General features: G+C 40.6%; 1 protein-coding gene across 1 annotated transcript; it reads right to left on the bottom strand.

The window, feature by feature from the left end:
• Window positions 1-504: 504 nt before the first annotated feature.
• On the bottom strand, window positions 505-15,498 carry vcpkmt (valosin containing protein lysine (K) methyltransferase). Its single transcript, XM_067991019.1, has 5 exons — window positions 14,986-15,498; window positions 10,860-10,970; window positions 6,573-6,645; window positions 4,595-4,714; window positions 505-1,939 (listed from the first exon to the last, which is right to left on the bottom strand). The coding sequence occupies exons 1-5, from the start codon at window positions 15,228-15,230 to the stop codon at window positions 1,808-1,810; spliced, it is 681 nt and encodes a 226-aa protein (XP_067847120.1). The 5' UTR covers window positions 15,231-15,498; the 3' UTR covers window positions 505-1,807.
• Between the last annotated feature and the right edge of the window lie 1,536 nt (window positions 15,499-17,034).

Raw genomic sequence — 17,034 nt, 5'->3', positions numbered from 1 at the left:
ACATGCTTTACATCATTTTAGTCTAGCAAGAAACTTTGTGAAAGTGTTGCTAAATGCTTATATTAAAAAAAACTACAAACTACTAATTGGTAAACAAAAAGTTACTTTATCTTTTAAAATAGTGGGTGGTGTTTTTTTTCCCCCACAATAAAGTAATTCTAATTAAACACACCACTCCTTTGTATAAATAAAACCATTACAGAGTATAAACCCTATAAAAGGCAAACAATAGTGTTCATGGACCCCAATTAGTTCACTGTCCTTTAGGGTTGGAAACCTGTTTTCCTTCACTGGGTTGGCCTATACATGAGTCCAGTCCCACACCAACGTGGTTGACTCATAACTGCCCCAGCAAGTCACTCAGTTGTATCGATCTGCTGAGCAACTAGGGATGAGCAATAAATGTCAGCCTTTCCAGCCACACCCACATCCTGAGAAGGAATTTTAAAAAACTGGTGTTAACCCCAGTTCCACCACCGCCCCCCCCCCCCCACCAAACCCCATCACCCAAGGAAAGCAATAATTATTTGTGTAAACTATCATCTCCCAGACTTAATCTTAATTGAACTGGTACCAAATCCACATAAGGGCTCTGAAGTGTTACCTCACACCTTTTGCACAACTGTTCACTAATACCTCTTCACGTGAGATTGTATCAGTTTGTGATTAACACGTGGTTATGCTCTCAGGTCATTCCAAAGTGTTACAAAGCCAATGAATTACTTTTGCAGTAGTCATTTTTGTTTTGTAGGCAAATGCAGCAGACAATTTGTGCACAGCAAGGTCCCACAGACAGCAAATGAGATAAATGAACAGTTAATCTGTTTTACTGGTCTTGGCTGAGGGATACTTGTTGACCAGGCCACTGGCAGAACTGACTCCTCTCCAAGAAGAGTACCATGGGATCTCTTAAATCCTCCTGAATAAGCACGCACAGACAACTGGCAATGCAGCATTGCCTCAGACCTGCACTGAAGTGTCCGCATAGATTAAGTCCTGGAGTGGAGCTTGAACCCACAACCTACTTACTCAGCAACAATGATTACACAATTTATGATGCACATTAACTTCAATCATTTTGAAATTGTTTAATCAAATTCTCAGGTCATTTCCAGTGCTGTTCTGAATAGTGAACATTAAAATTTCAAAAAGGTTCATTCAGTGGTTTTCAAACATGATCAATAAAACCACTCAACCACTGTTCAAAACCGACCAACACTTCTAAAATGCGATTTTTTTTTATGACTGCATAAAGAACAAAATGAACAATGGTTTAGGAAGGCACCAGTGGTCTGCCTGAACATTCCATAACATTCACATTTGGATTCAGCAGAGGATAAACCCAACATCAAACCCTGCTGTCTCAATGTCATAAACCATGATAGGAAAGCTCAAACTGTTCATGAGCATAAGCAGAAACCAGAGACTGAACACTTCCCTCCAACATCATCTGATATTTATCTCGTTATTGTACACATTAACTACATGTTCAAAGCAAAAACAAAAAAAAGGAATCTGTAACATAAACCATGCAGCTTGCATTATTGCCTAGAATGTATGCTGGAAAGAGAACATTGATGACAGTTGGAAATAATGCAATGACATTCTATAAAGAACAGAATAGCATTTGTGACATCCACAGAGCTGAATACCATTCTTCAAGTGGGTTAAAAAAAATAACTTTTTACATTTGCTTGTGTAGTAGATATATATCACAATAAAACTTTAATAAGAATTGCCCTCTCTCACATCAGGGTTCAACCTTTTTTGGCTTCACTGTGTCGGAGAACAAAAACGGTGGCAATTTTTATTTCAAGGTAACGATTCCCTGATGACGTCTTTTTCTTTTTATGTGTAAAATATGAATGTCTTCACTTCTGTATTCCTCATCTTGCCTGTCCAATGGAATCTCTTCTATGTCAAAATCAGTCTGCAAAAGCTGATGTAAAAGGTATGTTGGCAGTTAGCATCGCAAGAATTGCAATCAATAAATCAAGCACGAGTTTAAAATTATTGTTTTACCATAATTCTCATTTTATCTTTTCAGTTAAGTCTGAGTAAAGAAGTTATCAAGGCCAAGTCCCCCTTTGCATATCCAGACAATACAGTAATGCTAGCAGCAACTTGGGAACAGGTCACCAAGCAGACACTCAATTGTGAAAAAATGTTTTAAAGAATAATCAGAATTAAACCTACATTAGGAAAGCTAACTGAAATTAGCTAACAAGCAGAAAAGGCACCCAATTATCTATACAAATAAAAGAAAACTACTGCTGTTTTTTCTTTCTACATGTCACAAGCAATCTCAAAAGGCTACACCACAGATGCAGACCATTTGTCCTATCATTTTTCTCTATGAACCACCTAATTGAATCCTATCGCTTGCTCATTCCCTATACCCTTTAATATTTATTTTTCAAGCAACTATCTAATCCCCATTTAAAAGAATTTATTTACAGACTCTGCTTCAATAGCTTGTGGCAGAGAATTCTACACTCTAATCATGCACTGTGTAAAGATTTTTTTTCTAGCCTCTCCTTTAACTCATTTGGTGATTATCCTAAATTTGTACCCTCTTCCTGCTGTCTAGGTGACCTGTGGAAATAATCATTGTTTACCTTATCATAACCAACATTCCCCCTACTTTTTTTTCGGCCATGTGCGGAATGAATTTGGGTTTGTGCACCAATATAAAAAGGATGTGTGCACCACCATTAAAAAAAAACATAACTTTGAATAGAATGTCTTTTAAGAAAATATTATTCAGGGTATATAACAAATGTACAAAATAATGGATAATTGTAGCAATTTAATGTTATGTTGGCTGGTAAATTTATGAGATGAGTTCCTTAAGTTGCACTAGGATTGAGCAGACCAGTCTCATTATATTGTATTAAAAATCTGATAGGAACAATTCTAATCAGCTTTTTATTGAATCAGCTTAATGACTGATTCAAACAGAAATAAATCATGTGCAATCAGAATTTTTAATTTGAGTCAAATACAAAACAGCTGTCAAATCAGTCAGTGTGAATTTGGGGATAGGGAACAATTTAATTAAAGCTCCCCCCACCCCACACCATTGAGTCTTCAGCAGGGTTTAAAAAATTATTGCATTACAATTGTACATTTTGCAGGTCTCATTAGTTTTGGCTGCCTCTATGTAAGGCAGGGAGCAGTTTGGTCATGAAGAACCTGAACTGAGGGCTTTTGGATAGCAGTTGTATAATACAATTTAAATCAACTTCATTGTTTTGATTATAATGTACCAACATGATTGGAAAATATGTTTTAGCACAATTGTAGAAGGATCTTTAATAACAGTATTACACGATCTGTCAGAATTACTTAATTTGTAAATATGAAATATGGAAATTGATAAACAATTATTACAATATGCCAGGTAATTTGGGTTCACTTGTAGTTTACTTCAGAAGCTAACGCTGAATAGGATGGTGACAAAAACTGATAATTGCACTAATCGTAGACTCCCTCCAATGTTATTTGCTACCAATGCTTTAGATATGTTTGTCTTTAGACTAAAGTAACAGTTCTCCACAATTCGCACTAGTGGTGAAAAGCTTTCATTTAATTAAACGCTTCTCCTCACTGAATCCTTGTGTGCTGAAGTTTTCTGATTGGAAACTCAAAATCAGCTATATCATGAAGGAATGGAATAAGTTTTTCATCGAACGGTATACTATTTGTGGAGACCGGTCTGAGCAGCTGTACCACTGACCTGCACTAGATGCCGACATTCGCAGTACAACGCTCCCATCCAACCTAACTTTAATCCCCACCCTTGCTGCAAAGTGATTGGTAGCCGACGTCACCTCAGCAGCATTTCCACCAGAGAGCATTGGTTTGGTGCGCAGATGGAATTATGACGTGCACGGCACAAACTGCTGCACAGCTGCGCTTACGCGCAGCTTAGAGGGAACAGTGATCATAATTCCTCATAATCTTGAAGACCTCTATCAAATCACCTCTTGCCCTCAGCTGAAGTGGAAAAAGCCCCAACTCCTTGTCTGCCTTCATATCTATAACCTCTTATACACAATAAGATTCCAGTGAATCTACATTGCATCTTTTCCATTGCTTTTATATTCTCTCTAATGGTTATGCAAAACTGTACACAACATTCCAACTGAAGCCTAACTAAGGTCATGGTCTGGTTCTGAGCTGAAACCACTGGGGATCAGTTTGAAGATGTTCATACTGATTTTGAATCTGAGCTGTATCACATTTTTAGTAACATACTTTTAACTGTACTCAGACATTACTGTCATTTGTTGCTGACAAGTTCCTCACAGGTTTGAGGCAAGAGCTAATAAGGTGAATTATCAACTGTCATTTCATCTTACCAAATCCTGCTTATAACAAATGTAGATTAGGGATTAGGAGAACACCTTTGAGTATACTACTTTGTGAAAGTATAAGATGCGGGTTATTTAAAAATTCAATGTGTACACAACTAGTTTCAGTTTGTCAATATCTCAACCTATCCAAGATATAAACATTAACCATGGAGCGACATTTATCACAATCCAATACAATAAATGTGGTATTTGTTTTAGCATAAGATAAAACATACCTTAAAAAAACGTCTCTCTATTTTAGGGTTGTTTCCCATTGTCCTCTCTTCATAGCAACATATGATACAAGTTTTTCTTCCTGTAAGTTCATTTATAGTCCTCAGCAAGGGCTCTAAAGACTGCAAAACCAGTATATTGTTTAAACAATACACTCATAATTTAGACAACATTACGACTGTCATCTTATTCAAACCACTTTTATACAAAGTGGGAGAACAAGAACAGCCACTGCAAGGCAACGTACATCATACAATTTAGGGTTTCTTACAATAAAAAAAGTTAAAGATACAAAAATATTAAAAGTAGGAATTTAAACTAAAAAAAAATCTTCAAATCAGAAAATGCATATGAAAACACAAAAGATAATTTGATGTGAAATTGCAATGGCTATTTTGTTTGCCACTGACATTTTAAAGTAAAACAACTTAAATACCAAGCTTGCTTGAGATCTTCTCCTCAACCATAGCCATCTGCCAATCTCATTTTTAAAAAATATAATGGCAGTGTGGACCGATGATTAGTCAGCTTAACAAAAATTGTTAGTAGTGAGATACTGTAATCTCAATTCTTAAAATGTCACTGTACTTCTCAGCATATTTTTCTGTGCGCCAACAATAAAATATACTAATTTATTTTCAGTTCTACCTGTTTTGATATGTTTTATGTATCAATTATTGGCCAAGTCAATCTCCACTGTGTGTGCTTTCAATTAGCAGAATGAGTGTTTGCAGTTAGTTTTCAGCTAATGAAAACCCATTTTTTTGAACGTTCCTCCCATCTTCAAAGTGAGTTTAAAAAGAAAAAAAGTACAGAAAAAGATAATCCAACTTAATTTACATCAAAAGTAATGAAACTTAAAATAAAATTAGAACTGGTAGAATGGGAACGAACAGAGTAACAGAAAAAGCAAAATGAATGTTTAAAATGTTATTGTGTAGGGTTAATAATACTATTCCTGACATGAGTAATTTTATTGCTGTAATGTTGGTGCTTGTTTCAGCAGTGTGTAAACTGAAATTTTACAAATACCAGCCAACTCAAGGAATCAATCATTTGTTGGGATTGCCCTCAGTCCCAGGTTAAAGTACAGCATAAAGTAAAATACTGCAGACGCTGGATATCTGAAATAACAGAAAATGCTGGAAAAACTCAGCAGGTCAAGCAGCATCTGTGGAGAAAGGAAGGTAGGATTCTGACAAAGGGTCATAGGCCTGAAATGTTAACCCTAACCCTACCTTCTTTCCTCCACAGATGCTGCATGACCTGCTGAATGTTACCATCATTTTCTGTTTTTATTTAAAATACAGCATATCTGAACCTTCAAAATCTACTTACAAATGAGCATTCTATATACCCATGGCACACTATGAAGACATTCTTAAACATTAAATTTAAGAGTAGTTTAAAAAATAACCCTCATCTTAACTAAACATGGTAGGATATATCTAAACACTACAAATATGTGCAAACATTATTTAAAGGTGCAATTTTAGAAAGAGAGTAGAGGACGATATAGGACAGTGGGAAGAAAGCAGGGCAGTGGGTTTAGTTTTGGACTGCTTTAATGGCATGCCAGCACAGATATGGCGTTATTTATGAATGAATGAAATAAATGTGACGGAATGGAATGGAATGACATACATAGACACACGAGTCTAAAAACATTCAATTCAGTGTTACATCAATGCAAAATTTCAGTTTGATTATTGCATTATATGAAGAATTATATTTTAAAACTTTGTGGTTACATTTATACTGCATAAAGAACCATAATTACATTTGCTACACATACAGGATTAATATCAGGCATAAAGACCACATGACAGATATGAAAATACAACCAGTGCAACTTGATTTTTCTGTGAAAATACTTTTATTGCACGTGTTAAATTAAAAACAAAGTTAAGGAACAATCCCCTTACAAAGTACATTAGTCCATGAAGCCACTGTTTAATTTGAAAACCCAGGAGTACACACCTGCTCATAGTAAATACAGTCTGCCAGAAGGATGTAGTCTGGGTCAGGTGGAAGGTCTTTCACAGTTTCACCCCTGAAACACCACAATACAGAAACATTAAGGCTCCAGTTGTACTACACTATCATAGGAAAAGGAGTAGACCATTCAGCCCCTCAAGCCTGTTCCACCATTCAATTAGATTATGGTGGATCTGTACCTCAACTCCATTTACCTGCTGTTACTCCATATCCCTTGATACCCTTACCTAACAAAATTCTGTCGATTTCAGTCTTGACAATTTCAATTGACCCAACATCCACAGCCTTTTGGGGGAGCGAGTTCCAGATTTCTACGACCCTGTGTGTGCAAAAGTGCTTCTTGATTTCACTCTGAAATGGCCTAGTTCTAATTCTAAGATTATACCCTCTTTTTCTGGATTCCCCCACCAGAAGAAATAGTCTCTCTGCATCTAACCTTTCAAATGCCTTCATCATTTTAAACACCTCGATTAGATCACCCCGCAACCTTTTAAACTCAAGGGAATACAAGCCAAGTTTATGCAACCATTCCTCATAATTTAATGTTTTAAGCCCTGGTATCATTCTGGTGAATCTTCACTGCACCCCTCTGAGGCTAATACATCTTTCTTGAGGTTCTTGAAATATAAAAACTGACAGTAAAAGCTTCTACAAGTATATAAAAAGCAGGAGGGTAGCTAAAGTAAACATTGGTCCCTTAGGGGATGAGACTGGGGAAATAATGGAAAACAAGGAAATGGCAAAGGAATTGAACAGATATTTTGTATCTGTCTTCACAGTAGAAGACACTAATAACATACCAATAATAGTAGAAAAGTCAAGGGGCAAAGGGGAGGGAGGAATTAAAAACAATCACTATCACTAGAGAAAAAGTACTAGGTAAACTAATGGGTCTAAAGGCTGACAAGTCCCCTGGACCTGATGGCTTGCATCAGAGAGTCTTAAAGGAAGTGGCTACAGAGATAGTGGATGCATTGGTTGTAATCTTCCAGAATTCACTAAATTCTGGAAAGGTCCCAGCGGATTGGAAATCCGCAAACGTAACACCCCTATTCAAGAAGGGAGCGAGACAGAAAGCAGGTAACTATAGACCAGTTAGCCTAACATCTGTCATTGGGAAAATGTTAGAATCCATTATTAAGGAAGTAGTAGCAGGACATTTGGAGACTCATCATACAATCAAGGAGAGTCAACATGGTTATATGAAGGGGAAATCATGTCTGACAAATTTATTAGAGTTCTTTGAGGAAGTAATGGGCAGGGTGGATAAAAAGGAACCAATTGATGCAGTATATTTGGATTTCCAAAAGGCATTCGACAAGGTGCTACATCAAAAGATTACTGCACAAGATAAGAGCTCATGGTGTTGGGGGTAATATACTGGCATGGGTAGAGGATTGGCTAACTAACAGAAAACAAAGAGTTGAGATAAAAGGGTCATTTTCAAAATGGCAATCTGTGACTAGTGGGGTGCCGCAGGGATCAGTGCTGGGGCCTCAACTATTTACAATATATACCAATGACTTGGATGAAGGAACAGAGTGTCTTGTGGCCAAATTTGCTGATGATACAAAGATAGGTGGAAAAGCAAGTTGCGATGAGGACACAAAATGTCTGCAAAGAGATACTGACAGGTTAAGTGAATGGGCAAAAATTTGGCAGATGGAATATAATGTGGGAAAATGTGAAGTCATCCACTTTGGGAGGAAAAATAAAAAAGCAAATTATTTGAATGGAGAAATATTACAAAATGCTGCAGTACAGAGGGATCTGGATGTCCTCGTACATGAAACACAAAAAGTCAACTTACAGGTGCAGCAGGTAATCCGGAAGGCAAATGGAATATTGGCCTTTATTTCTAGGGGGATGGAGTTATGCCATAACTGTACAGGGTGCTGGTGAGACCACACCTGGAGTACTGCGTACAGTTCTGGTGCCCTTAAAGGAAGGACATACTTGCATTGGAGGCAGTTCAGAGAAGGTTCACTAGGTTGATCCCGGGAATGGAAGGGTTGTCTTGTGAGGAAAGATTGAACAGGTTGGGTCTATACTCATTGGAGTTTAGAAGAATGAGAGATCTTATTGAAACATACAAGATTCTGAGGGGACTTGATAGGGTAGATGCTGAGAGGATGTTACCCCTCATGGGGGAATCTAAAACTAGGGGGCATAGTCTCAGAATAAGGGGTCGCCTATTTAAGATGGAAATGAGGAGGAATTTCTTTTCCCAGAGGGTCGTGAATCTTTGGAATTCTTTACCCTAAAGAGCTGTGGAGGCTGAGTCATTGATTACATTCAAGGCTGAGTTAAGACAAATTTTTGATCAGCAAGGGAGTTAAAGGACATGGGGAAAGGGTGGGAAAGTGGAGTTGAGGTAAAAATCAATCAGCCATGATCTCATTAAATGGCGGAGCAGGCTTGAGGGGCCGAATGGCCTACTCCTGCTCCGATCTCTTATGGTCTTATGTGCCCAAAACTGAATGCAGTATTCCAGATGGGGTCTGACCAAGGTTCTGTACAACTAAAGCATCACTTCTGATTTCCAACCCTCTTTAAGGTAAAGGCCAACATTCAATTAGCCTTTTTGAATCAGTCCAAACCAGGACCTGTAGTATGTGAACCACAGCTGGCAAGACCAAAGTTACACAGCAGGCTATCATTCATACTGTCTGCTTACATACATGCAGATTTGTGCTCCTACAATAGCAATTTTATAGCAACATTAGGAGAGATAGCAGTACCATGCTTTCATAATATTAAAAAGAATCAATACTGCATTTATAAAGTGCCCAAGAGGTCCAACAGAGTACGTGAACTCTTTTTAAAATCTAGTTATACATCAAACTAGATGAAGACTCACACAGCTCAACCTAAGGTTGGCATATCATCCAATACCAGAGCTATGTTATACCACTTTTGCACATCTAAAACACAATACACATTGATACAAGAGACAGTATAATTGCAGCAGAGCTATATACATGAAGCAGCCATTAGGCACTCTACAAAACACGTGGCTATATTACCCAAGTTCAAACATTATACATACAACAGGCAGTGAATAAGTTAGCTCTTCCTAGCACAGTTCTTCTCTTTTTTAATAAAATAGTTAACATTCGACACTAAGCTGCTCTACTTTGGCAAAATCTTGCTCATTCTTTTGACTGCAGTCATCATCTACATACCATTCGATAAGCAAAGGTCATTGACGGAAACAAAAACGCAAGATCCTTGAAAGACATTTTGATACAAAATCCTTTTCGGCATTCAGTTTTTGATTGCTCAATAGAGTCAAAGCACAATTTAACACATTAGGTATCAACTTGGCTCAGTTGGTAGCACTTACCTCAGCCACATCATTGTGGCTTCAAGCCCCATTCTAGGTCTTGAGTACATGATCTAGGCTGACACTTCAGTGCAGTATTGGGGGAGGAATACATTGTTGGCAGTGCCAGCTTTCAAATGAAACCTTAAATTAAGCCATACACACACCACCCCTCCCCCCCACGTTAGGGAAGTACCTTTAGACCCAGTGATAACAGTATCAAACACCCTTCACAAGCTTCAAAACTTGCTTTTGTTCACAGATTGCATTCAATAACACTTATCTTGATTTATCCCATCTTTAGCAACCACATAATGGAAACTATGTCCACTTTCAGAGGAACACTAAGAATGAAAAAAAAGTAATCACTGGAGAAAGACAAAACTCATAATATTATTTGGGTTCAAGCTTCACTGTGGTACAAGGACAGCTCGCTCTCCTCAGGCTTGAAGAACTACCTGAAAAATTTCTCTTCCTAGAACCAAAGCTGTCATTGAGATCTGATATTAGCAGGAAGATATTACATCTTGGTACAAAGGGGTAGGTTAATTGCTCATCTAAAGACACTTCTGCACTGACAAAAAGAGAAAAGAAATTAATGGGAGTGATTGAGGGGAAGCAATTCTGTATCTTCACAGAAAGTCACAGCAATAAATTCTCAACTGAGATAACATCAAATATCTTAAAGGACTAATCAGTGTGATGGTTTCCCCTCCTCCCACTTGTTTTTCCCCTTTCACAAGCTAGATTAATCCTGTGGCATGTAGAGAATGATGAATGGTTACCTTTTTTCCACGAAGAAATCTATATCTAATTAAAATACGTTCAGTGAAGCAGAGGTCAAGGTGACATGAATCCCTAAGCATTTATTCTGAATAAATAAAAACAATATCAAACAGTTGAAAACTCTTGTTGAGAAGTTTGAAAGTCAAACAAGTACAAACCATTTAAGTACCTTGGCTTGGATAGAACCAGTAACCAAGTGCTTGTTATCATTGATGTTTATGTTAAGTAAATCCTGCAATTCTTCAAGATCTGTGACTGTGACGTGTGCTCTGGAAAACAGAAGGAAATACATTAGTTTAGAATTGAAATCAAAACTTAAGATGATCTTTTATTTAATTTTGCACCACAAATATTAAATAACAGTAACAAAGGGGTTAAGTGACATGGTACATTACCACATTTCTCCCTCAGCTATGGAACTTGCATCCATTTTAGGCCAAACAGATAGTTGAAAGTCACCTGATTCTCTTGGCTGTAAGGATCCTAACAATTTACATTTGTATAGTATCTTTACATAGAAGCAAGGCAGACCAAGCAATAGAGCATTTGAAACAGTTGGTTGCAGGCAGTCAAAAAGGTAGGGAAGTAACAAAAAGGAAAAGGTTTAGGTAGAGAGCTCCAGATGGTGCAGCCAAGATAGCAGAAAGCTCTACCAAGTGCTGAACACCAGAAAAGTCATCATGTTAATTCCCTGCTTTAGAGTATAATAAGCCTCCTTTCCAGCCAAACAGCACAACCAATCTGAATTTTTCAGGGAAAACAGCACACTTAATATTAGCTTGGAGGGTGACGCACAAGCAATGGTAGCTGACTATACCTGCCAAACATGGCTTTCTGATTTTATAGTTACCCAACAACTTACATTTATATAGCAACTTTAACATAGGAAAATGCTCTAAGGTGCTTCACACTACCATAAGACGACAAAAATTGACACCAAGCCAAAGGAGATGATGTTAGTACAGGTGCTAAAAGCTCTAAGAAGCAAGGTCCTATATGACCTGGAGTGGAGCTTCCGATCCCATTTCCTCTCCATCACAAAGAGCGCCTACTTCCACTTCCAAAACATAGCTCGTCTTCACTCCTACCTCAGCTTATCTGCTGCTGAAACCCTAATCTATGCTTTTGTTAGCTCTAGACTCGACTATTCCAATGCTCTCTTGGTCGGCCTGGCATCTTCCACCCTCCGTAAACTTGAGCTCATCTAAAACTCTGCTGCCCATATCCTAACTTGCACCAAATCCCGTTCACTCATCACCCCGTACTCACTGACGTACATTGGCGCCCAAACCAGAACTGCCTCAAATTTAAAACGCTCATTCTTGTGTTCAAATCATTCAGCGGCCTCACCCCTCCCCATCTCTGTACGCTCCTCCAGCCCTACAACCCTCTGAGAACTCTGCGTTCCTCCAATTCTGGCCTCTTGTGCATCCCTGATTTCCATTGCCCACCATTGGTGTCCATGCCTTCAGCTGACTAGGCCCTAAGCTTTGAAATCCCCTCCCTAAACCTTTGACTTTCTCTCCTCCTTTAAGACATTCCTTAAAACCTACCTCTTTCACCAAGTTTTTGGTCACCTGTCCTAATATCTTAAGTGACTTGGTGTCAAATTTTGTCTGATAACACTGCTGTGAAGCTCCTTGGGACATTTTACTACATTAAAGGCATTATATAAATGCAAGTTTTTGTTGTTGATATATGGCCTTGAGACATTGGGTAGCTAGTCATGTAGCTGCAACTTACCCACTAGCTTGCTGAATGAATCATACATTGAATGGGGGGGGGGGGTAACATTCAGTACTTGGTTTAACTACAGTGGTGTCTGGAAGGTGCAACTGGTAGAATACAAGTTACTTACCCCTGGTAGGATTCCTCTTGCTTCAAATAAAATATCAGCCGCCCACCTATTCCCAGTGCAGCTTGGAATGGTTGCAGCGAGTGGGAGCGGGACTTGCCCTGATATAGTAAGCAGAGAAGTCACAAGGGGAGCATCTCCAGTGTCACCACGTTAGAAACATCTTAAAGGGAGGGCACTCCAGCAACGTGTGCAAGATGCTAAAAGCAACAATAAAGCTCTCATTTCCACCTACCCCCAATATATATAGTCATGATGTGGAGATGCCGGTGATGGACTGGGGTTGACAAATGTAAACAATCTTACAACACCAAGTTATAGTCCAACAATTTTATTTGAAAATCACAAGCTTTCAGAGGCTTCCGCCTTCATCAGGTGAATGTCAGGAAATCCTTGAACCTTTCGCATTTATATTCAGAGAACAATACCTGGTGATTACAGATAATCTTTCCAACTGCCCGTTGTCAAGGCAATCAAAGTGTTCAGACAGAGAGGTGTTACCTACAGGACCACTGAATATACAAACGGCCAGAACACAAAACAGAGAGAGGGAGAAACATCCGAAAGGAAGAGAAAGACTGAAAATGACCCGTTGAATTAAAAACAGATAACTTTTATTCGCTGGTGGGGTTACGTGTAGCGTGACATGAACCCAAGATCCTGGTTGAGGCCGTCCTCATGGGTGCGGAACTTGGCTATCAATTTCTGCTCGACGATTTTGCGTTGTCGTGTGTCTCGAAGGCCGCCTTGGAGTACGCTTACCCGAAGATCGGTGGCTGAATGTCCTTGACTGCTGAAGTGTTCCCCGACTGGGAGGGAACCCTCCTGTCTGGCGATTGTTGCGCGGTGTCCGTTCATCCGTTGTCGCAGTGTCTGCGTGGTCTCGCCAATGTACCATGCTCAGGGGCATCCTTTCCTGCAACGTATGAGGTAGACAACGTTGGCCGAGTCACAGGAGTATGAACCATGTACCTGGTGCGTGGTGTCCTCTCGTGTGATGGTGGTATCTGTGTCGATGATCTGGCATGTCTTGCAGAGGTTGCCGTGGCAAGGTTGTGTGGTGTCGTGGACGCTGTTCTCCTGAAAGCTGGGTAATTTGCTGCGAACGATGGTCTGTTTGAGGTTGGGTGGCTGTTTAAAGGCGAGTAGTGGAGGTGTGGGGATGGCCTTAGCGAGGTGTTCGTCGTCATCGATGACATGTTGAAGGCTGCGGAGAACCTGGCGTAAGAACGGGATATGACGCTTGACTCGTCGATCGACAGTTCCGACGGGCCACAGCGAAAAATCGCAAAGACCTCCTCAGAAGACTAACACGGGACGCAACCAACAGAGTACCCTTCGTCGTCCAGTACTTCCCCGGAGCGGAGAAACTACGCCATGTTCTCCGCAGCCTTCAACATGTCATCGATGATGACGAACACCTTGCTAAGGCCATCCCCACACCTCCACTACTCGCCTTTAAACAGCCACCCAACCTCAAACAGACCATCGTTCGCAGCAAATTACCCAGCTTTCAGGAGAACAGCGTCCACGACACCACACAACCCTGCCACGGCAACCTCTGCAAGACATGCCAGATCATCGACACAGATACCACCATCACACGAGAGGACACCACGCACCAGGTACATGGTTCATACTCCTGTGACTCGGCCAACGTTGTCTACCTCATACGTTGCAGGAAAGGATGCCCCTGAGCATGGTACATTGGCGAAACCATGCAGACACTGCGACAACGGATGAACGGACACCGCGCAACAATCGCCAGACAGGAGGGTTCCCTCCCAGTCGGGGAACACTTCAGCAGTCAAGGACATTCAGCCACCGATCTTCGGGTAAGCGTACTCCAAGGCGGCCTTCGAGACACACGACAACGCAAAATCGTCGAGCAGAAATTGATAGCCAAGTTCCGCACCCATGAGGACGGCCTCAACCAGGATCTTGGGTTCATGTCACGCTACACGTAACCCCACCAGCGAATAAAAGTTATCTGTTTTTAATTCAACGGGTCATTTTCAGTCTTTCTCTTCCTTTCGGATGTTTCTCCCTCTCTCTGTTTTGTGTTCTGGCCGTTTGTATATTCAGTGGTCCTGTAGGTAACACCTCTCTGTCTGAACACTTTGATTGCCTTGACAACGGGCAGTTGGAAAGATTATCTGTAATCACCAGGTATTGTTCTCTGAATATAAATGCGAAAGGTTCAAGGATTTCCTGACATTCACCTGATGAAGGAGGAAGCCTCCGAAAGCTTGTGATTTTCAAATAAAATTGTTGGACTATAACTTGGTGTTGTAAGATTGTTTACAAATATATTTAGTAACATGGAACCACATTTATTTGTGGTTCCCCCCCCCCCCACCCCCACCCCACCAAGCATCGTCTCTAATGCCTTCTCCCCGATGAATAAAAGAAGTAGAGATGAACTTTACCCCAGAGCAGAAGCCATCAGCCCCACCACTCCGGTCCCCGAGCCCAGCTCCACCACGCTCTTCCCGGTAAAGGAGTGAAGGCCGTCTCGATAGAAGCCGCTGGTTTCCAGGTACTTGGCCAGCACCAGCGCTGCGTCCCAGACGACACAGCCCACATCGCCGGCGCTGCGCTGCTTAATACGGAGCTCGACACCGCTGCGCCGCTCCACCGCCCGCAGGAAATAGCCGGACCCTGCGCCCGCCATCACCACAAACCAAGACCTCCTACCCTCACCAGGCCACGCCCGGGCCGAGGAGAGGCGGGTCGCCGAGGAGGGCACGGCTTCGATGGTGACGATTGTATGTCTTCTTCATGTGACGATAGCACACCCGCGCGCCGAATCCTCACCCCGTTTAAAACAAAACTGTCAGCGCGCGCGCCGCCCATTGGCTATTTCCTTCCCGGGGGCGGGGGTGGTGAGGAGTTTGTTTCCCCTCCCCCCCTCTCGCCAGGCCGATGCGGTTTACGGCCAGACCAAAGGGGCGGTGCGTGCGTCTCCCCCAACTGGTAACCATGGAGACGCGTGAGATACGCAACCTAACTCGCTACCCGCAGGTCGGTCTGCGATTGGTACAGCTCTCTCGGGCCGGAAAGATGTGTCAATGGTGAAACGTCGATAAAATCCAATAACATTTAAGGATTTAAAAAAAAATCTACTGCAATTTCAGCTCAAAAAACCTATAAACATTGACAAAGTAATTATGAAATTTGAATAAGACAAAAGACTTTTAAGCAGTGCATTATTAAAGTGAGAAGGAGGCTGCACGAGATGTATTTGAAGTGAACTGCGCAATGTGGGCATGTACTGTAATAAGAATCTCAGGAAATTGATGTAATGTACCTGTAATGAATCTGTAATCAATAATCTGTATTGAGTGTAACGCAATGAGGCACCCTAGAGTGTCATGAACTGTAATTATGTACAATGTGCTCATTGAACTGTACTTGATGTAACCTGCAAATTGTATAATCTGTATAGTGTACATTTGGAATGTGATATGACAACTATATTGTATGTATTGCTGCAAATTTTATGAATAAAGTATATTTTTTGGAAAAAAACTGGCGACGTCGTGAGATTTTCTTACGTGTTCATCATGCTGGACCATCTGAGGATGGCATTCCTCAAATCTTGGAATCTTTGGGACAAGTCCAAGATTGGTATTATTTGGAAATTTGAACTATCAAAAGGAACAAATGTTTTTAGAAGAAATGTAAAAAGCTGGATAAGTTTCTGGTCATGAACGGGATTGAAGATTATAAATATAAATATGGACAGGGAAAGCATGTCCCCACTGGTTGCTGAAAGTACAGAAAGACAAGTAAATTATACTAGGGTGACAGGCACCAGATTTCCCAAAGCCTAGTGCTTGCTCAGTAACTATTTCAGCAAATGGTGGTTAACTGCACTGAAACAAAGGGCAGAATTTCAGAAAACAGCATCATCTCAATCAGATGCAAAGACAGGAGACAGGTTCCTAAAGGCTTTGCAGATGGCATTCTATGCAGATTTTTTGAACGAAACAATGTTGAAATAAAAGCAAGATGCTGGAAATCTGGTATAAAACAGAAACTACTGGAAACACTCAGCAGGTCAGGCAGCATCGGTTGAGAGAGAAACTGTTAACATTTCAGGCCGATTACCTGAACATCACACTTGTAGCAGCTTGTTTTCTTGGCAGAAAGATGCAAATCCAACTTAATCATCAACAACTGTTGCAGTGTTCCTCTAGTGGACTAACCACCTAGACCTATACTCTGGAGTTTAGAATGAGAGTGATCGCATTGAAACATAAAAGATTCTGAGAGGGCTTGACAGGGTAGATGCTGTTTCTCCTGGCTGGAAAGTCTAGAACTAGGGGGCATTGTCTCACGATAAGGGGTCAGCCATTTAGGAATGAGATTAGGAGAAATTTCTTCACTCAGGGTTGTGAATCTTTGGAATTCTCTACCCCAGAGGGCTGTGGATGCTCAGCCGTTGAGTATATTCAAAACTGAGATCGATAGAT

This window comes from Heptranchias perlo, chromosome 10, assembly GCF_035084215.1.
Source record: "Heptranchias perlo isolate sHepPer1 chromosome 10, sHepPer1.hap1, whole genome shotgun sequence".
In the NCBI taxonomy this organism is placed as follows: Eukaryota; Metazoa; Chordata; class Chondrichthyes; order Hexanchiformes; family Hexanchidae; genus Heptranchias; species Heptranchias perlo.
The sequence above is the reverse complement of the archived record's forward strand: the minus strand, read 5'-3'. Positions and strand labels throughout refer to the sequence as shown.